This window comes from Glycine max, chromosome 17 (genome assembly GCF_000004515.6).
Source record: "Glycine max cultivar Williams 82 chromosome 17, Glycine_max_v4.0, whole genome shotgun sequence".
NCBI classification, from domain to species: Eukaryota; Viridiplantae; Streptophyta; class Magnoliopsida; order Fabales; family Fabaceae; genus Glycine; species Glycine max.
In genome coordinates, this window is record NC_038253.2 from 9,028,110 (window position 1) to 9,049,372 (window position 21,263).

The following is a 21,263-nucleotide window of genomic DNA, read 5'->3' on the forward strand; positions in this document are numbered from 1 at the left end:
ATTATTATCAATTAAATTAATTATTTTTTTAATTTTTTAGGAATTAGTTAAATGAATATTATATATAAAAACAAAGGAAGTAACCAAAAAATTTAGTTCATTTGATTAAGAATGATATGTAAATATTATAAATTTCATCGTATTGGGTTGAATTCCTACAAATAAACAATTATCTATCTTTATCACAATTTTTCTTCCAGAGGATTAGCTTTAATTTACCCAAGATTCATCGCACTTAATTAATGATCATTTTTTTTTACATCATTACTTATGAGTATCTCACATTGAATCAAAACTGGAGTTGCGTGATCATCGAAAAAATGATTTTTGATTTTGTAAAGATGGGGAGATATTAGTTTCACATTTGCTGTTATATCATTTTCAGACAACGTTTATGGTACAGGATTAATTATTAGCTTTTATGCGAGATTCATCGTACCTATTATTACTACAGTAGTATTATGAGTATGAGTATCTCAAAATAAATCAAAATCGAATTGTGTGATCATTGACAAAATTATTTTGGGTTTTGTCAAGATTCATTTGGTGAGCTTGATTTCGTGAATTGCGTTCAAAATCTTCGTCTGTTCGAGCTAGGCGCACTCATAAGCGAGAACATATGGTAGAGACACATAGGCGAATCTGGGCTTAGAAAATTGAGCAATTGAATTGAATATTCAGCAAAACAAGCCATGCATATCTGACACTGTCCCCATGTTTGATTCAATCAGAGCAGGTTGTGATTGTAAGCTAAGAGATCTTTTCACTTTGGAGAAATTTTCGGATTCTGCTTAATTGGAGCATATATATATATATATATATATATATATTCTCACTATGCGGCTGAGAGTGGTCTTGCTTCCCTACGAGCCTTGAGAAATGGTCTTTTAAGATATCTTAGCCAGGAAAGGTAGATCATATATAACTTGTTCTCAACGGACACGACACGCAAACAAGCTTAATTTGGCCTCTATAAAAAAAAGCAAATTCTTCCTTATCCCGTGAATGCACTTGTTCAATCAAAATATGTAATACGTAACTAAATTTTACTGGTTACCAAAAATTAACTTTAGGAGATTCAATACTAACAAGATTAATGGTAGATGACTGAGTTTTCTATTTTTCAAACATTATTATTAATAAAGTTGATAAATGATTGGGTTGTTTAAATATGCGGATAGAGATTTGATTTTTTGATTGTGAATATGAAAAAAAAAACCTTATTAAGAAAGACAACTCATTTCAATAATTTTTGTCTCAAATGTTAATTTTATGATTTTTGACAATAAAAATACTTTACTTCCAAAAAAAAAAACTTTAGGAATTCCAGCCATAATTTTATTTTGTTGCATCCTATCATTAGCATAAATTTGGGGAAACTCTAGCCCTTTCTTTGGTAAAGGGCCAGGGGACAGATCGAGTGGAGAGGGAAAAAATAATGTGTCTAGATGAGAAGAAATGAAAGAGGAGTTTCCTTAAAAAAAATGATGAAAGATAATGAAATTTAAAATTGTGGGGTTCACTGTTTCTTTTTATAGGAGGGGTCACTGGTTATTATATTCTATTTTTTTTAAAAAAAGACTATATAATGTAAAATAATCTCATACAATCTAATCATAATTTATCATATATAATATATTTATTATTTTTTATAATAATTATTTTAAAATTTATACTAATAATAATTTTATGATTGAATGTCTCTAAAAATGCTTTACATTATAAATTATAAATTTATGATTATTAAACTCTTCTATTATTTTACTTACTTATTTACACTTATTTATCTTTTTTTTCTTAAATCAAACACTTTTATTTTTATTCTATTTCTCACCTATTTTTTTTAATTTTATTTTTTAGTCATTTTCCCCTATCAAATGGACTTTATAAGAGTTGAATGTTGAAAGGTGTGATAAAAGAGAGAAAAAAACACACGAATTTTATCCGATTCATTTTCTTTCTCTTTCTATTGGAAAAAATCCAAATCCATCATAGGATCAGGAGGACGAACCGTCACCAAATCAGGTGGTGGTTTGGTAAGCTCACAAACATCTCTATTAACTACAACAATGCTTATCTGCTTTTTTTTTTTTTAATGCATATTTATCTGCTTTATCACTTCATTATTTCGGTAAGGGCCGGGGGAATAAGGTATCAACACTTATTTTATTTTATTTTATAAGGTATCAACACTAACATTAGAAAACTTCAATATTTCTTATAGTTCCATACCAAATAAACTCCCCACCGTAATCTTGGGGATATTTATGTCTTTAATTTTTATTTTATTTTTTACAACACGAATTATGACATTTTATCAAACACTCATATTTATCATGCCCTCCACTAATACCCGACGCCGTCCAGAATCGTCTAAGGTATCCACTGGAGACATTAATGCCCCTGGCCTAACAATTTTAAAAATTAAAAATATATTTAATTTTGTGTGTATATATATATATATATCTATATTACATTGGTGCAGTGTATAGAACGAAATGAATTAATTTATTATTATTATTATTAAAGAGAGTATTGTAGGAAACTTCACGTTATAATATTGTCTATTGTGCACGGTGGGGTATCCATAATTTTTTTCAGTAAAAACCAAAAAATAATTTATAATATTTTTATAGAAAATATTATAATATTTTACAAAAATACATAATTTCATAACAAAAGAAATTAAAATACTTATGTATCTTTAAATTATAATTAAAAAATTTATCAGCAATTACAAACTATTTTTCTCTTTTAAGAAAATAGGGGCATCACAAAGTACTTTGAAAGTGCAAACGGTAATCACTAAGCATGTGAATTAATTGGGGTAACACTATCACCTTCCGAATTGCAATATCGTAATTGAATTGAATTAATCTGACAGCCTAATTTGAATGACGCCAAATTTAATGGCTACTATTGCATCTTCTATCGTTTCAATGATGAATTTCCTCCGAGCTCAACCCTATATAATCTATATCTACATAATAATCAATATGAAATATAAAATAATTAATGTGACTGGGCCAAGTGTGAATTTACCTTTCCTCTCACTACTGTACATTATTATTTGTATCACAAACTATTTTATTGTTGTGTACAAATACTTTCAGTTCTACGCTTGCATGTCTCATATTTTGACTCATTTCATCTATTAATCATAAACCAATTTAAGCAAAGGCGTTCATGATACATGCTTCTTTATTTCTATCAAACCCAAAAGTTGAAATGTTATTTATTTAAACTTGAACTCAACCTAGTACATGTTTAAATTAAAGTTTGTAAACATAAATTTGAATCACAAGTATATTGTAAACTCAAATTTGATAAAAAGTAAATTTATTATAATGAGATTTATGCTTAAATATTTTTTTTATTTAAGTATGTTGATAACATGAAATTTGTTTGGATATCAAAAGTGTTTTATTTCATGTTTCTATTGTAAATATACAAATAAAAAATACTTTTACTTTAAAAGCAACCATTTGTTGTTTCTTATCCAAACTCAGGTTTGTCCCAAAGATAGGTTACAAAATTAATTTTTTTAAAAATTCAAACAAGATATATACTAAGTTTGGGATTCTAAAAGTATGTTTTGAAGTTCCCAAACAGGTATTCTATATTTATGATATTTCCCCCAAAAAGTCATGTAATGTATGAACATCCTAACTAGTGCTAGTAAAGAATTATGTATGAAAATGAAATGGTATAAAGACAAATTTACAGTAAGGAGTAAATGGAAAATGAATCAAGAACGGGCAACTCTAAAGAGTTAGCACTGAAAACATATTCAATAGGAAGAATAGATGCCTAACTACCTCCAGCCACATCATGGAGAGATCCGAGGAAGTGACAGTCCAGACAAGGACCTGACTCATATAAATGCATAGTTACAGCCTTAAAAAGTAACAACTTCTGCATTCAGCAATTCAGATTATAGTTTGAAAATGATATACAGTCATTTACAGGAGGGCAAAAACAAAAGGATTGCCTTTAGTGTTTGAAATTACAAAGGGAGAACAAACTTGTGTTTGATCTTTTAATCTTCTCTGCACAACTATACATGAAAACCTTTCAGGAGTCAAATACATCATTGAAAGTATAAACAAACTTGAAGGCACTCAGCATTTTAACCTATCAAGTTTCAACCATACATCCCTTCACGCTCCCAAACATCCACCAGGAATTCAACCATTTCCTATTTTTTGAAAATCAAATTATCAATTTGTAATTTTTGCATTCTCACCTCAAAAATCCCAGCAAGGAACCATAAATATACACAGCACTTACAGATAAAGGTATGGGCTTGGGGAAAGGTTGTCTAGTTCCAAGCAAACTTTCATAAGTTGCATTCCAACTACAACAAACATAATGACTAATAAGTCATCTACAGGGAGAAACTAAAACAGCGGGAAAACAAATATGATGGAGACTTGAGCTTGTAACAATCAAAATAAACAGAAAATATATCAATGAAACATTGTGTTTTGGATAATGTGTGCTTCAAGATCTAAAAATATGCCTTGTGCTTTCAACTATTGTTAAATTGCACAAACAAGAAAGAAAAATAGACCCAAAAAAAATTGACAATACAAGCAAAAGGTAAAGGTTACAGTTTGGCAGTGAATAAGAATGCATTTTAATGATTGTCCAATGAAGTCAACAAAGAGCCAAGCAATAAAAACTTGTGATGGTTATTAAATTACTCCTTCCAGCTGCTCGCCCCGTATCAAAAAAAGAAAAGGCAAGAAAGGAGAGAATTTAGCTAAGATCATGGCCCTATGTGTATTTAGAGCAGGTTAAAGATTATTTACTTATTTAGTTAATTGGACCAAATGAAATGCAGTTGACATACTTTAGTCTGGGTTCTCTTTTTTGTTGGCCATGCTTCCTAGATTTGCCACTTCCAACCCACTGAAGCCTGCTCTCATTCCAGAGAAGAAGGCCTGAAATAAGCAACAGTATGTATGATAGAAATGAACCTTATCTTTATTCTCCCCTTAAACGCAACGAAATTAGGAAAGTAAACATACAAATAATATACAACAGCATACAGTAAAAATTGGTATCACAATAATATATCAATCCAAATCCAAATAATGAACAAAGACAAACCAACTGAAAAACCAACTGAAAAATATCATGTCATGTTCCAACATCTTTGTCGAGCAAACCTTGGTTACATGATTGGGCCATATGGGATGGAGTTTAATCCCCCACTTGTCAACTTTCCCTTCCCTATCAAGCTCCCTTTGGGGGCATTGTTATATTACCCAAAAAAGAAAAAACAAACAAACAAACTTATGATTTGCTAAAAGTATAGATGAACATTCCAATATTAATTAATAGGAAGAATAGCAAAAACCAATATAGAACTTGCCTGGGTTTACAAATTCAGGATTGGCCCCTGGGGTAGAAGTTCCACCGCTATGATAGAGAATTTGATTTGATGTACTGACAGACGAGATACTTCTCTGAGATTGAATGTTGCTGTTATCCAGATCACAAGTGCTTGAACTCCAGAAACCATCTGATATGTGTGGTTTTCTTACTGTCTGCCCCTGAATTCTTAGTCCCTTTGCTGGCTCATCCACGGCAATAATTGGTGTGGGTTTCACACAGCATCCAAAACAACCACTGTTCTGTATAAAACAAGTTAAATAACAGAAAAACAAAGGCTAATGTAAAGTCAACAAGTGCATGTTGCCCTTACTGTGATTTTTTTTTCAGATTTATTTCCTTAGAAAGCACTACTATAAAAAGCATTATTAGAAAGAAATAACATTCTTTAAAAAAATATTATATTGCTTCCTAGGAGAAGCACCAATTTCTTGCTTCTCCTTAATAGCAAATTTCCCACTTTTTTTGTCTATTTAAAATAAATTAATACCTTGGTCCAATAGGCTAACACCTCAAAAAATTAAAAATGCTTTTTCCCCCACACAAAAAGTAGTTTTTATTGATTTCACAGCACAGCCAAACACTCTAAATCAGGGAGAAAGTTTTGCACAATATTGTTGATTGTGTAACAACAGCATTGCAACGCATGGACATCAATGTCTTTCTTTGCTCCATCTACAACAGTTGAAAGTTGTGAAACATACTGATTGGCGATACAAGGCTGCAATGTTTCATCTTTACCATCTTAGTACTAGAAGAGAATTAAATATACAAGGACTAAGGAGTGCTGTAGGTAGAAATCCACTCTTCTATTTTAAGTTGTTAACATATCAGTCAACAGTCATGCACTAATCATTCAAGCTCCCTTATCAACTTTATGGTGCAGTCTGATATTGAGAACGTCGATAAGGAAAACAATTTTCTCTTCTTCCATACCACATTTAACCATTAATGGAGAAATAAAACAATTTTATAGGCAAACCACACGATCAAATAGCCATGGCCCATGACAGAGCGAACGCCTTACAGCAGACACCAACAAGGATGAAAACAACCATGGCCAGTGTCAAATTACTACACTAATTGCATTGCTTTGAGAAGTGAACACTAAACACCTAACTTTAGTTCTCAAGACGACAACTTTAATACCAAATCCCAATCCTCGAAGCCCTTTCAGTGAACAATTGAAAGGTGAAGGCCAATCAACCCCTAATTGTCAATTGACAGCAACCACTATTTACCCAGAGTATTGCTTGCACAAGAGAGACCATACTGCCCATAACGGAAAGCCATTCATTGAATTCAATTAAAGCAAGCAAATTGATTGCAAATACTTATGTATCTAAGAATAAAAAAAAAAAAGCAATATTGGGAATGGAGGGTCTCACCCCATACAAGCGAAAAGGTCAGTGATCCAAGCAGTAATCATCACCATCTCCACCACCACATAGAATTTTGGAGCTGCAAGGAGAACACAGGAACAGGAACAAGGGAAGTTTCGTTTGGCAGCTAAAGAAAGTAGAAATAGAAATAAAAACAGATAAATGAATGAAAAGGTTTTTGGAGTTGGTTACCTTTTTTTATTTTTATCGTGTCTGCTGCACTACTGTCGCTGTCTGTCGTTTAACGGACGCTTAACTCAACACACCACTTGACTCGCTTCTTTATTCGACCGTCGTTTATGGCAATACGCGAGTAAGGTAAGGTTTTGATTTTGGTACTCGCATAATATAAGATGAAGTGAACATAACCTAATGGCACTGATAAATACCAATTATTAGTGACAAATACCTCCGACTATCATATTGCCACCTGGTACATTCATTTAATACAACTCATTCAACGTAACAACACTACACACTTAGCTCCCTACATCAAAGTAAGGGTTCGAATTTTAATTCAGGACCAAATCAAAATATATAGAAAATTTTGAAAATTTGTTTTCAGGAATTATTTTATTTTTTCTAGCCAAATGAATTTTATCATTATTTGTATGTTTTTATTTATCTTTAAGCACGTACAATTTTAAAAGTTTTCCTTTTTTTACTTTCTTTAAAATATCATTTTGAGTACTCCTAGAATAATTTTTATTTATTTTTTCTCTTATAAATTATAAAATTATGATATTTTAGTACTTCTATAGAAGAATTAAAAAATGTACTACTATTTTGTTAAATATATTGATTAAAAATAGAAAATAAATTACAAATATATATAATATTTTTAAGATGAAAAGCATATTTAAGATTTTTTTAAAATTAAATGTTTTCAATTTTCAAAAATTGTATCATTAAAGAAGAACTTCACAAAATGAGTTTTTTTTCTTCTTTCAAAAACACAACTAGTATTTGAACATTTGAAAAAATTGAAATGCAAATTGATGCATATCCAAAATCAAAGGAGCTCAAAAACTTGGAGATGGAAAGAGACAAAATGAGATGCCTCTTCTCATTCATTCATCTCACAAGCTAATTAATGAACTATCTCAAATCAAAATGAAGACGGAAACCCTGTCTTTGCTCTGTTTTATTTAACTCGTCTTTTATCCTATCTTTAGATATTAAAAATAATAGAGAAAGTAGAGATTAAAATCTGGGTCCTTCTTTTTAATATTTCCAATTTTGTTAAATTGATTCTCTTATCTCTTTTTTTGTTTAAAAATTATTTTCTAAAAAAATTTAATGCTACACGGAGTATTAAGTTTTAAAAATTATTTTCATAAAAGTGTTTTAAAAATCAATAAACAGAAACAGATGGAAGAGTTTTCTTATTATCTTCTTCTGTTTTCTTCAAGTGCTTTATTTCAATGTTCATATAATAAACTTTTAAAAAACAAAAACGTGTTTAATGGGAAATATTTTCAAATATATTCAAATTTCAAAAAATAGAAAATTATTCTTAAAAAAGTACTAAACAAATAAGGGGGAATTTTTTAAAAAAAACTTTTCTTTATTAGAAATAGTAGATAAAATAAGTGAAAAGAAATATAAAATGTCGGTAAAGATAATTATACCCCTAAATTAATTGATAACAAAAAAAATATAAAGAATGGGTCAGTGACAGAAGTCAACGCATGTGTTCCATTTCTGAAACCCCTTCACTATTGTTGATGAAGTGGTGCTAAGGTTCAGGTTGTTTGGTGAACACTGAACAGTATTGAGAAATAGAAAAGGAAGAAAAGTAAGGTTATGTCTGAAACTATTATACGAATCTGTTGGTGGAGAGAGGGAGACAGCTCACTGGTAAAGAAATGGAGGAATATGTCTCAATGATTGTTGCTAAACAAATGGGGAAATGAGACTTAAGTTATTTTGTGGCTAGGTTTCCTTGCTTGCTCAGGAAATGGGGAATCATTGTTGTTGATTTTGAGAAGAATAATTTTTTCACAACAAAACACATGTGAGCCAGAGACTTTATTTGTATAAATGTTAAGACCAATTCAATTTCTTTCTTTCTTATCAACCAAACACAACAGTGGAACACTTTTTTATCCCCCTTATTTACTTCTCTATCTATTTCTTCACTTTTCAAATCATTTCGACCAAATTTAGTTTTTCCCTTCAAGTATTATTGCCCTTACCCAATGCAAACTTCTCTTGAATACTTCACACTCACAACCACTGCAGTTCTATTTTTCCCATCATTATTAAAATTAACTCAAAGTTAAAAAGTTATAAAATAGTTAGAAAAATTAAAAGTATTTGGTAAAAGTAGTTATTGAAATAGCTGAAAAATTATAAAATGATAGAAAATAATAAAATTATAATTTATTTAAAAAGATAATAAGAAAAATGAATAAATATATTAAGAATAAAAGTTAAAGAAAATATACAATACTAAAAGTTAAAAATTAATATTTTAAAAAATATTATTTCAAATAGTATTTAAAAAAAATTAAAAATCATCAAAAAATTACTAAAAAAATTTATTTACCGAATTATTAAATTAATTTTTCAGTTAATAAAAAAATTAAAAACTAAATAAAATGTCTTGTTGAATGTAATCTAGATTTGTTACCAACAATAATACATGAACCTTTCAACAGCATATACCCATTTAATATTCTTCATTTTTATTCTATTTCTCTACATTATATTGCCTATTACATTATCACCCCTCCCTCTTCTACGTGTTTTTCTCTCATGATGTTGATTAGATTTGCCTTTTTGCTGTTCTCAAAACATTAAATTGAGCTTAATCATTAAAGCTTAAGTGGAAATATATAGTAATCAATTGCCACCCGCCTGTAATCCTGGTTTGAAACATTTATAATAATCAATCGAACAGAGCTTAATCATTAACACGGTTAAATGGAAATATATCATTTCATGCAAACTTTGTACGTGAATGAATGGGTCAGGTAAATAAAAACATAAATAGTTTTATTGGGGGCAGGCGAGCAACTCAATTAGTAAGAAATGGCGAGTTGGCGAATTTAATGTCTTGCAGTGTGGTTCATTTCTTTTTCATTTTTTTTTTTACTTTTTATTTATAAAACTTATTATGAATTTTACATTAATATACTATAGATAGTTTTTTCTTTTTCTTTTTCATACCCCTAAATCTTTTTTCAGCGAAAAAAAAAAATAGCTGATAGATAGGTTTCATAAATCTTAACCGGATCCAATAACTATACACATGACACTGATGTCAAAAGTTTATTCATTACGCTGACATTCATAAAAATGATGGGTGTTGCTGGATGCACCCAACATTTTTTATTAATGTCCAAAATGTCCCTGACTCGTTGTTGCTTTTTAAGTTGTTTTTTCTGGCTGAGTGGTGATCCGTAAGCAAATTTTTCACATACTGATCAGTATGAATTATATGGATGAAGTTGATCCGTAAATATGAAGTTCATCTGTATAAAACATACGGATAAAGTTGATCTGTATTATTTATACGGATGAACTTCATCTGTATAAATCATACGAATCAAGTTCATCCGTATGATTTATACGGATGAAGTTGATCAGTATTGGTTTTTTGATTTTTTCTTTTTATTTCCTTAAAGTTTTATTTTTTTTAATTATTAATATGTTAAATTACTCATTTGTGCATTAAAAAAATTTTACTATTACAAAATTTAATATATATTAAATTTTGTAATAGCAAATATTTTTTATTTAAAAAAATATAAGGATTAAATATTCGTATGAGTTATATCAAAATTAATTATCACAAAATTTATTATTTAAATTTATATGCACATTAAATATATATTAAAAATTTTAATGTTATGTATAACAACATTAATTATTTTATAATGTAATTGGCTCATTAGCTCAGTTGCTTAGAGTGTTGGGTTAATAACTTGAAAATCATAAGTTCAATTCTTGCAATTAGGTTGGCCACATTGGGGTACATTGGATTCCCTAATTTTTTTTAACATGCTAAAATAATTAATACAAAGATGTACCGTTAAAAAGAATTAATACACCAGCCAATAATTTGACTAGATTGTAAATTAAAATTATGGCTACTAACCAAAAGTACTTCCGTAATTTTGAACATATGCCAAATAAATAAATACAAAGAATGAGTTTATTTAAAGTTAATAAAGCAACTTTAAAATCAGTTTAGACAAACATATCAGAAAAGTATAAAATTACTTATTTTAATAAAATAAGTATTTTTTTTAAGAAATTAACTTAAACAAACTCAACCAAAAACATGTATCTTGACATTAAAATTCTCTTATATTTTTCCACTCTTGAGTCTTGACGGTTATGTTCTCTACTCATATGTATACATAGTTTTTTTTATTTAAAATTACGTGTTCGAGTATGAGATGAACTAGATAGTAGTATTAAGCTGTACAAACCTGGACTCACCTCTATATTTGTTTTCAAAATACCTACATTAGGATCTACTAATTTAACAGGTAAGACCCTCTTTATGAATGGTTTTTTACACATACTTCTATTAAATCTAAATTTAATTATCATCCTTTGTTTGAAATTATAGCAGGTGATATGCACAATTGAATAGATGGTTGGAGGATTCTTCCTCGAAGGACAAATTCGCCTCCACCTTGGTCCATTGACTCCTGTAGTAAAAGATGCTACATAAATTGAAAAACACTTCCAAATTTTTTCCTTGGAATTTTAAAAAAGAATAAAAATAATAAAGACTTGAGTAATACTATACTAGTAGATATGAGATTCGGAATTTTTTTAAAAAGAAAAAATATATATTAATATTAAAGTTAATAAGATCCTTCTTTCAATTCACTTTTAATTAAAAAGTATCATTTTATTCTATTTAGGTTTTCAGAAATTTTTAGAGATATTTTATAACTAAAATATGATATAAATTGTTGCCGTTGTAAAGTGAACATATCAAGAATCAATTTTCCGCCCAGGACCAGGATCACAAGCTGATCAAATCATAGCAGCAAGTTATTAGCATCAATAAAACCATAGCACCAATATCTGATATACATCTTCTCCAATGTTATTAAAACTTAATCGGATACTGATGTAAAGAAATTAATTTACATTCATGCGTTTCACCAAAGTTAAATTGACGTCAAACTAGCAATGATTAAGTATATATTTATTAATTAACATAAGATTATAAAAAGTTAAGTAAAACATAAAGCTTCAGTCATTTAAAAAATTTAAAAATCAATCTAGAATAAAGCTAAAAAAAAAATATAAAATGGTTGAAACCGATTTTCCACAACCAATTTTTACCCTGTTTTAACCAATTTTCTGCTCTACCAATTTATTTAGATTGAATCAGCGACTTAACCGGTTTCTATTTCAATCGGTCAAACTAGCCCAGTCGAATCTAATTTTGATGTCTACTTTTAGTCACTGTTTGTAGCTCCAACCCATTATCTACCATGTCAAACAACTACGATCATTATGACTAACTGAAATGCGCCTATATTGAGAGTGATGTACTTGGTAGCAAAAGCTGCGTAATATATAGATATAATAGATGATAATACGTTGCAAAAAATTCTCATCTTTTGGTCAAGTGATAATAAGGAGGAGGGCGCTACCGATTGTGCTCCGCTGATTCACTTAACAGTGAACACCAAATCTACTACGAGGTTACAATCTGTTGACCATATTTTTAACGGAGAAACAAAATCCCCGAGTGATGTAAATCAAATATCACACAAAACAAAAAAAAAGTTTGAAAAAATCTTCATCAACCAATACAAAGAAAGGCAAGAGCAAGATGGAGGCCTTAATCCATAACCGTTGATTATCAATCTCTTCGCACTTATTACTCGTAATGTTCGAGGTTACTAATTATTTTTGCTACTTCATAGACAGAATAGAGGCCAATCCCACCCTCCATCCATACAACATAGACAAGCTGTGCCTTTGAGGGGTATTAGAAATCAGACCTGGTCGCGCAATTTGAGCAGGCTTTATCCCCATCTTCCAGCTACTTGTTTCCGAGGACCTGAAATGATTTCAAAGTTCAGCCACTCAAGTTACCAGAAATCAATAGGTATTATATTAAGATAATAAGATCACAGGAAACATAATAAAGTAGAGCAGCATTTGGATATTCTCAAGTTAATAATAGCATATCAAACTAAATTAGTCATCTCTATGACAGAATGAAAATGAGCAAAGTAGAAGAAAATTCATGCAGATCAACGATAGAATTTGCCCCAGTGTATTTCCATGGCAAATTGAATTTGGAGAACAGAAGAAATGCTGGCAACTACAATCAATCAATCAATCAGAAGTTATGACAGAAACCGTGGAGAACAGAAGAAATGCTGGCAACACTCTTCTATGTTGAAAATAGTTATGCACTAACCATGTAAAAGGATTTCACATTGTCATCCAATCACAAATAGTCATGTATGATGAGTTTGTTGACTATTACAATAACCATCTTAAAAGTAATATCTACCATAACTTCTGATTGATTGAATGTAGAAATTTTTTAACACTAACAGAAAATATTAATTAAACTTTTCTACTATTGGGCAAGTAGCATGTGCGCACTAGTAAATAGAGTGCAAATCCAGGTTAATTAGTAGAACCAACATAACATGTAATTCCCTCAATAACAAAGAGCATGTTGAATATAGGGTTAAGAAGAGTGTATTGTTACTTGTTAATACTCCTCTTGCAAGAAAACTAAGATTGAGTTAAAATACGATATCCCTAAAAACAATAGTTAGTGTTGGTTCTACAATTTCTCCACACCATATGGCAATTCAAAACCAGGAAAAAGAAAAACACATACACTGGTCGAGATGGGCCTTCACTTGCAAATGTTGCCATGCCCTGTCGTTGCTTGTGCTTAGGGTTCCCAGAGCAAATCACATAGATTCGTCCCCGGCGCTTAACTATCTGACAAAATTCACACATCTTCTTCACAGATGACCGCACCTTCATGGCTTCTGAGTTCTCAAGAAGGGAAAAACCAACAACAAGCTATGATTAACATTCAGGAACACACTGTACTAGACCTTGAAAGGGTTATAGAAACATAAAATTCCACAACAAGCATATGAAAATCTAGCAATTGAATTAAGTACAAAGCTAGCAATTCATACAAACATCCTAGTCATGTTGATTCTAATACAATTGTGCAGAAACCGTGGCAGCAAACCTAATCATGAGTGTTTCTAATAAAAATCCCTAATCGATATATAATGCGAGGTTTTGCAAATTAAAATCATTAATCTTCTTCTAGTGAGATGTATAAGTAACAAAACAAAAATTATCTAAGAATCGAAAATAATGAAAGAAAGAAAATGGATACTTGGGGCACAAAATGCTAGAAATAAAATTAAAAATTAAAACATGGGAAAAAGACGAACCTTGTAGTGTCTGAGAGGTAAAGAGAGAGGGTATATGGCAACTGAAAGAACTATGACGAGATTCCAGAAGCGATGGATGGGAGAAGCAGAAAGAAAGGTTTTGGGGGCAACAAAGGCGAGTGGATTTTCGGCTTGGATCAGGCCCACTAAGCATGAGTGGATGTGTAAAGGTACTAGCCCATTCTTATCCTTTGGGTGTGCACATGTTGGTTGCGGGAACTACTAGGGGCACTCAGGAGTTTTGCTGGTACACCCAGCATAACATGAATTTCTATAAGGTTTACACATCAACAATCCATATTAGGTTTATAGATTGTCAATCCGTACGAGATTCAAAGGATTTTTTTTTTTTTTTTTCAAAAATATAATTTTGAAATTAATTTAAAACTAATGATCCAAGCAGAAAATGTGATTTTCGTGTTAGCACAACACTCTAATCAATTAAGCTAATAAACTAATTATGTTATAAAATAATTAATGTCGCTATATATAATACTAAAATTTTTAATGTGTATTTAATGCACATGTAAATTTACATAATAAATTTTATGATAATTAATTTTTATCTAATAATTTATTTATTTACATATATAAATTATAAATAAAAATCATAGGTTTAATAAAAATTTATATATGTAAAAAAATACCAAATTTATTTAATATTAAATTGCTGTAATAAACATCTAAATACATCATTCAATTAAATATCATATTTGTTTAATTTTCAATCATTATAATAAACATCCAAATATATCATTCAATCATATATCAAATTTATTTAACTATTAATTATTATAATAAACATCTAAATACAATATCCAATTAAATATCAAACTTTTTTAATTATCAAATTTTATAAATAAAATAATATAAAAAATTATTTAAAAAAAAAATTCAAAACATAGAGATTTTCAATCCATATGTTTTGAATCTTTTTAATACCCATTTCTTCTTCTCTTAATTTTAAGTCCTTAACATTTATTTTGGAGGAGAAATAAGAGATTTAATTATTATTTTAATTTTTTAATTCACATGCTAAATTTGACTTGACAAACAGAACGTTAAAATAGATAACAACTTATTTTTATCAAAAGTACTTTATTTTAGTTTTTTTTAATTAATAAATAGGTAGCACAATAAAACTTATGCCTTTGTTTTCCCTCTCAATGAGAATATCAAATAGATCCGAACACAGCATTAACAGCAATAAATAAAAGAAAAGCTACCTAAACAAGCATCAAATCAGCTAAAGTTGCTAGAAATAATGAGGCAGCAAGTAGGAGAGTAATGCAAGACAATTAAAAACATAAACGGGCAGAATTCAACTTGAATTTGTCAAAACTTTATATCAACGTACTGAAATTACTTATCTTGATATCAAAGTAGTTAAAATTAATGTTAAACAACACTAACTTTTTTGACAAGATATCTGAAAAAATATATATAATGCGACCTGTGGCAATACTATTGGAATACTTATGGATTGTGGACGGTAGACCATAGCTAGCAAAGAAAAATTCAATATGTTTAATAGCCACTGTTCGCTTGCTCGGTACAATCAATAGCTCTGACAGTCTATGATTTTGGAACAACGAAGTGAACTCATAAAGGTGTGGTTGGCTATAGTAAGTTACATTCAACTGAACTAGCTTAGGTTATTGAAATGTGTATTTATTTTATTTTATTTTACAAATTTCTAACTTCAATTCAAACATACATTACAAATGACTCAGAATCACAAACAGGTGGTGGTCTAGTCCTTATTTGTTTTTTTTTTTTTTTACCAAAATTTGTTATTCTCTTTATTTTTTTAATTATAAATTTATTTAATTTTAAAATTAATTACACTTTTTTTATATGAAATCAGTGTATTCCTTATTATTTATATATAACAATTTTGTTTGAGTAGGATAAGATAGAAACATTTTTTTTTTCATTATTGAATGTAACTACATATCTAAAATTTAAATTCTACTCTATTAGTATATAAACAACATATTAACTTATGTCATTATAGTAAAAGTATTTCAATTATTTTTAAACTTGGATCTCACGTCACACTTATTTACCATTTAAGGCATGTTTATATTTCCATTACGTCTGGTTAACATAAATTCTAAAGTATTATTTTATGAGAAGTAACAATTTTTTATTATTTTTGATCAAATGATCGTTTGAAACCCCTTAAACATTAAAACAAACATACTTTGTTTTTTAATTTATGTTTTACTTCTTTCTTTTCCCATAAAGATATTGAATAAAATGAATTATTTTTTACCATTAAAATTTAAAAAATGAACATTTAAATATCCTTCAAAAACAAATAAATAGATCCGAAACATATAAAATGGAATCAATCTTGCTAGACAATAAGCTATTATTGCAAAAATAGGTGAATACAAACAACTATCATTAACAATCTCATCCTTAGACAAAAAACAAGCAAAGAGTGGAATACCGGAAAGAGAAAGCATATCCACTAAAAAAAAAGTTTTAGTAATTGATCCATGTTTTGTTATACCACCCTAAGAACCATTCCTATGATAAACAAACTTTCTGCTTACGTTGCGTAGTAAGGGGACTTGGCGCTGTCAGTCACCCACCTCTCAACCTTAAAACGTCATTTTTGAGATTGCTTTTAACACAATATAATAAATTAGCAATTCTTAATTCAGCGAAATCAACCTGTTTAACAGATAATACAACCATAACAATCATAGATAAAAGAGTAAGATGGGCAAACATTATTGGCGGGGCATTGTTTACTATATATAAAAAGAATGAATGGTTGAAAGCCTACATAGATTAGGCAAAAAGCATTGAATGTTTTCTTCAACAGATGGAGAAGCACGCACGCATAGTATGGCCCACATGGAAAAGCACCCTATGTTTCCGAGAAACTTCCTTTATTTTTCAACAAAAAGAAAATACATAAAGCTGATGAAGTAAGATAATATTCATCGGTGAGATTTGCATGTCACATTGCTTTGTGGCTGCCATTGTGAATGGATGTGTGTGTATCACGCTCCACCCAAATTAGTTTTTGCCAATTTAGCTTTGATAAATGGTCACTCAAAACTCCCCACATCACCAACCATCCAGAAGATTGCAGCCATTTAAGAGTCTCAAAAGCTAAATGGTCACCACGACCACCAATGATTTGAGTAATACTACATTAGATTATTAGGTGCACCTCACGTTTTGCAATATATATATATATATATATTGGAGGATCACTTGTAAGTTCTAGGTCTAGTTGTCAAATTATAGCAGCCTAATGAAAATCAAACACATTCTTCCAAGTTCCTAGGACTATAGTAACTACACTCAAGGGATACATTATACATGGAGTTGAATTTTTTGTATTATTGATTTACTTAGAAGGCCACCATCCATCAATTGCATTTTGTGGACTATAAACGCTTGCCTCATTAGAATGATTAGATAAGGAATCACGGACAGGTAGAATGTTAATTCACATTATAACTCATGTTGATTGAGAGTAACTTTTTTTTTTTTTGTCAAAAATGTGCGACTAAGATAAAATTTGAGAGCAAAAAGTGGGAACAGAGCATATCCTTGCCGATCAATACTCATATCCATTAACTTAAGATTTCACGGTTGGCCATTCATCATCAACTTTTTCTTTTAGAAGTATATGTAATGGATAATGGATAATTTATTTTTCTCTTATCTGTTTTCTAAAATCAAAGAAAACTACAAAGCAGTTGAGAGAATTCCATAATTGCAGGGATTTCCCCTACGTTAACCATCGTCTAATCAAGATGGCCCTGCCAAAGGAAAGAAATAATAGTATATTAATCCAACGCTGAAGACTTTTCCTAGCTCTGGAAAGCCAAATTTAATTTTAAAATACTTTATATTCACAAATCACATGGTTTTGTTGCCTTCTATATTTCAAACTGAATGATTGCCGCACTGTCATGCTGCACACCAGCTTGTATAATTTTTATGACATACTATAATTCATAATTTTGTCCTTCACAAAAAGTTTGTCCCATGTTTTGTTGCTACTAAAAACATTAACTGGTAATTAATTAGTGTATCACTTGTTTAGGACTTCATCCTAGCCAGCATCCTCCTTTATGCAGAGACATTTACAAGAAAATCCAATCACATGGTTTTTTTCTTTTCGCATTTCTCACCTAAAAGAATTTACCTTTCCCTTGTTTCTCCCTTGGGGTGAAATATGATTGGTTCAAGTTGCAACCGGTACCACGAGAACTTCACATGGGGTTTGTCCAATGATAACCGAAGCATGTTGGAGTGACGAGAGGGGATGCAGACATGGTGGTACCATTCCAATTTCTCTTGTTTCTCATTGGTTCGGATGATTAGGCAAACACTACTGAATATGTGTTTGTTGGACAACCGACCCTTGGGTATTTTGGAACATGCAACTACTTTCACGCCAACAACACCTGCTAAAATAAACTATAATGACATAAGATACAAAAAAAAGAGTAGGAAAATATGGGGGACGCACACATAAGTTACCAGCCCCACACACTGCTACGTTGTAAATTTGCTTTCATGCGGGGCTAGAAAGAATGGGACAAAGGAGCTGATTTAAAGATTCTGTTTCACAATGAATACAACCCATGTAACCTAACCAATTTTTCAGTTGCCCATGTTGCTCTCTGGAGCCCTTCTGCTTTTGCTTGTCTCCAACTCCCAATTGGTGTCTTAAGATGGTCTTGAAAATTGCTTAGGACCAAAAAAAGTAGTAAAATCGGAGCTTCAAAATTGACCGACCAAATTTGTGTCTCATCTCATTTTTGTTTTATTTTTTAGGGGGGGGGGGGGGGTTGAATTGTGATGATCCACTTAAAAATTTGGGCACAGCTTTGTTATAGTTTAAGCATTATCACGAGGCAAGTATATGAATTTATTTTTTCATTAAACATGCTTCAAATCTACATTCAAGGAAAAATAACAATTTGTTGTTTTTCGCAAAAAGATGGACTAGAATGCATGTCAACAACCTATTATAATTGGAATTTTTTTAAAAAAAACTAGAACTACTTGTATTTACATGTCAGAAATGACAATACAAGAACAAATTGCAGAAAATGGATGGGTTGAAGTACAAATATGGAGAGGGGGCAGAAGATTATCCTATCCTAAAAATATGAACAAAATCCTTTTCACGATTCACAAGACACTACACTACATACACCCTGTGTCCAATAAGCTCTCTCATCGAAGAGAGCAACCACTGCACTGCAACAACTAATATCAGCCTTTGTGGTGGACCCACCCTCTAGATCTGCTTCTAAATTCTTAATTTATTACTACTAGCTGTTGTAAAAATAAGAGAAAAGAAAAGAAAGAAGCATAATCGGAGAATATTCACAGAAAAACCAAAATCAACAAGAGTAGGCCAAACGTTGGGCCACACGGCCCCTAAGAATTCCGTTATACAAAGCTACCCTGTTAGCAGGCATTATTCCTCCGATCTTCGCTTCTTCTTCTTCTTCTTCCCCGTTGTTGTTGTTATAATAACTCTTCAGAACCTTCGATCGTGAGTTTCGCTTCCTGAACTCTTCTCCGTCTCTGCACGACTCCACCACGTCCTCCGCAAAGTGCACTCTTTTCTTCTTCTTCTTGCTCTTCTTCCCTACTGCACAAGATTCCCACAACACAATCGTGTCAGCAAAAGAAACATTACTGTAAAGAGACCATTTTTTCTTGTGTGAATGTGTGTGCGTGAAGAAACAGGGGAAAGCGGGACCCACCATTGGATATGCAAGATCGCAGAACCGGAGAAGGAGAAGGAGGGATTTGGTGGTGAACGGAGAATTGGGGTGGTGGGAAAGACTTCTGGAGACGGAGGGCGAGGAGGATCACCGTGCCGGAGACGGCCACGGCGGTCGCAACGGCCACCCCTTGCGCGCTTATCACTGAGCACATGGCGGTGATTTCGATGATGAAAGAAAGAGACGTTTTCGGTTTTGACGGGTTTGTGAACGACACAACGCAAGTGGAGAGTGAGGGGAGTTTTATTCTCTTTGCGGATGAGCAATTTTATATAGTAATGGGTCAAATATGAGCAGCTGCTGCTAACCATAATAAATACGACTATAATACTATACTATTGTTATTATATTTCAAATAGAATTGAAATGGAACATTGTTTTATTTCCGTATATATTCAAATTCTTCTCTCAAAACGTGAGAGCTAATCATTTTATCTTAAAAACTGAAAATTTTAAATTTAATATATATGCATAAAATATGATAAATTATTGCACATTCAAATATTACTTTTCTATTTTTTATTTTTTAAAAATTAATTTATCACTGCATCACTTTTAAAGATAAATTTGATTGTTTACTCTTTTATTTATATTGATAATGTATTAAATAAACAAAGCAAAACGCCAATGCAAGTAGGACTTCTTTAACGGAATGGCATGCAGCTTTTATATTTTTACCGTGACGTATTGATTGGAGTTTATGTGTTGCGTGTCTACATTATTTTTCTTGTAAGGTGAAAAGATCGTAAAAATGATTATTTAAAGTTGATCTTAATTATAGATTGAGGTTGAGAAGTTATTTTAATACAACTATAACTAAGAGAATGTTTATGAATTATGATTTTTTATACATCTATATCTATTTTTTAATGTTTGAATGAACGTTGAATACTTAATATTAATAACAAAAAATGGGTATAAAGAATGAAATTATATATCGTTGGTTGATTTAAAGAACATATTAGGTTTTTTTTTTTTATATTTTGTTCATAATGAGTTTTCCTTTTTATAAAATAAAACTCTAGCATATAATTAAAAAAAAAGCTAACTTTATAATAATAATTTTCTTAAATTATTGTTAAAGAAAATATTGAGTTGCATAATTAGCCTAACGTTTATAATAAATAAACGAGTTCAATTTTAAGAATCATTCATTGAAATGGATATTAGGATGTCTTTTGCAACAAAATGATGTTATGGCCAACAGCTGACGGCAATACCCAAAGGATATGTAGTGAGGGTTTGGTGAGTCGATCTGAGTGAGTGGGAGAAGTGGA

The 21,263-nt window shown here is 30.6% G+C and overlaps 3 protein-coding genes across 6 annotated transcripts; all 3 read right to left on the minus strand.

Annotated features, from left to right (window-relative positions):
• Positions 1 to 3,898: 3,898 nt before the first annotated feature.
• On the minus strand, positions 3,899 to 7,136 carry LOC100812832 (uncharacterized). 2 transcript variants are annotated; one of them, XM_003549712.5, is made up of 6 exons: positions 6,975 to 7,136; positions 6,789 to 6,861; positions 5,381 to 5,637; positions 4,856 to 4,946; positions 4,291 to 4,357; positions 3,899 to 4,198 (listed from the first exon to the last, which is right to left on the minus strand). In XM_003549712.5, the coding sequence occupies exons 2-6, from the start codon at positions 6,833 to 6,835 to the stop codon at positions 4,145 to 4,147; spliced, it is 516 nt and encodes a 171-aa protein (XP_003549760.1). In that variant the 5' UTR covers positions 6,836 to 6,861; positions 6,975 to 7,136; the 3' UTR covers positions 3,899 to 4,144. The 2 variants fall into 2 exon arrangements, with proteins under 2 accessions (XP_003549760.1, XP_014625617.1); XM_014770131.2 differs by lacking the exon at positions 6,975 to 7,136 and having other exon boundaries at positions 6,789 to 6,959.
• Positions 7,137 to 12,311: 5,175 nt separating this feature from the next.
• LOC100306418 (ribosomal protein L36) lies at positions 12,312 to 14,354 on the minus strand. 2 transcript variants are annotated; one of them, NM_001251611.2, is made up of 3 exons: positions 14,207 to 14,280; positions 13,627 to 13,783; positions 12,312 to 12,825 (listed from the first exon to the last, which is right to left on the minus strand). In NM_001251611.2, the coding sequence occupies exons 2-3, from the start codon at positions 13,776 to 13,778 to the stop codon at positions 12,678 to 12,680; spliced, it is 300 nt and encodes a 99-aa protein (NP_001238540.1). In that variant the 5' UTR covers positions 13,779 to 13,783; positions 14,207 to 14,280; the 3' UTR covers positions 12,312 to 12,677. The 2 variants fall into 2 exon arrangements, with proteins under 2 accessions (NP_001238540.1, XP_014624769.1); XM_014769283.3 differs by having other exon boundaries at positions 12,484 to 12,825; positions 13,627 to 13,790; positions 14,207 to 14,354.
• Positions 14,355 to 19,193: 4,839 nt separating this feature from the next.
• Positions 19,194 to 20,306, minus strand: LOC100306355 (uncharacterized). Of its 2 annotated transcripts, none has more exons than NM_001250588.2 (2): positions 19,966 to 20,306; positions 19,194 to 19,847 (listed from the first exon to the last, which is right to left on the minus strand). In NM_001250588.2, the coding sequence occupies exons 1-2, from the start codon at positions 20,138 to 20,140 to the stop codon at positions 19,597 to 19,599; spliced, it is 426 nt and encodes a 141-aa protein (NP_001237517.2). In that variant the 5' UTR covers positions 20,141 to 20,306; the 3' UTR covers positions 19,194 to 19,596. The 2 variants fall into 2 exon arrangements, with proteins under 2 accessions (NP_001237517.2, NP_001350264.1); NM_001363335.1 differs by having other exon boundaries at positions 19,194 to 19,850.
• Positions 20,307 to 21,263: the final 957 nt, after the last annotated feature.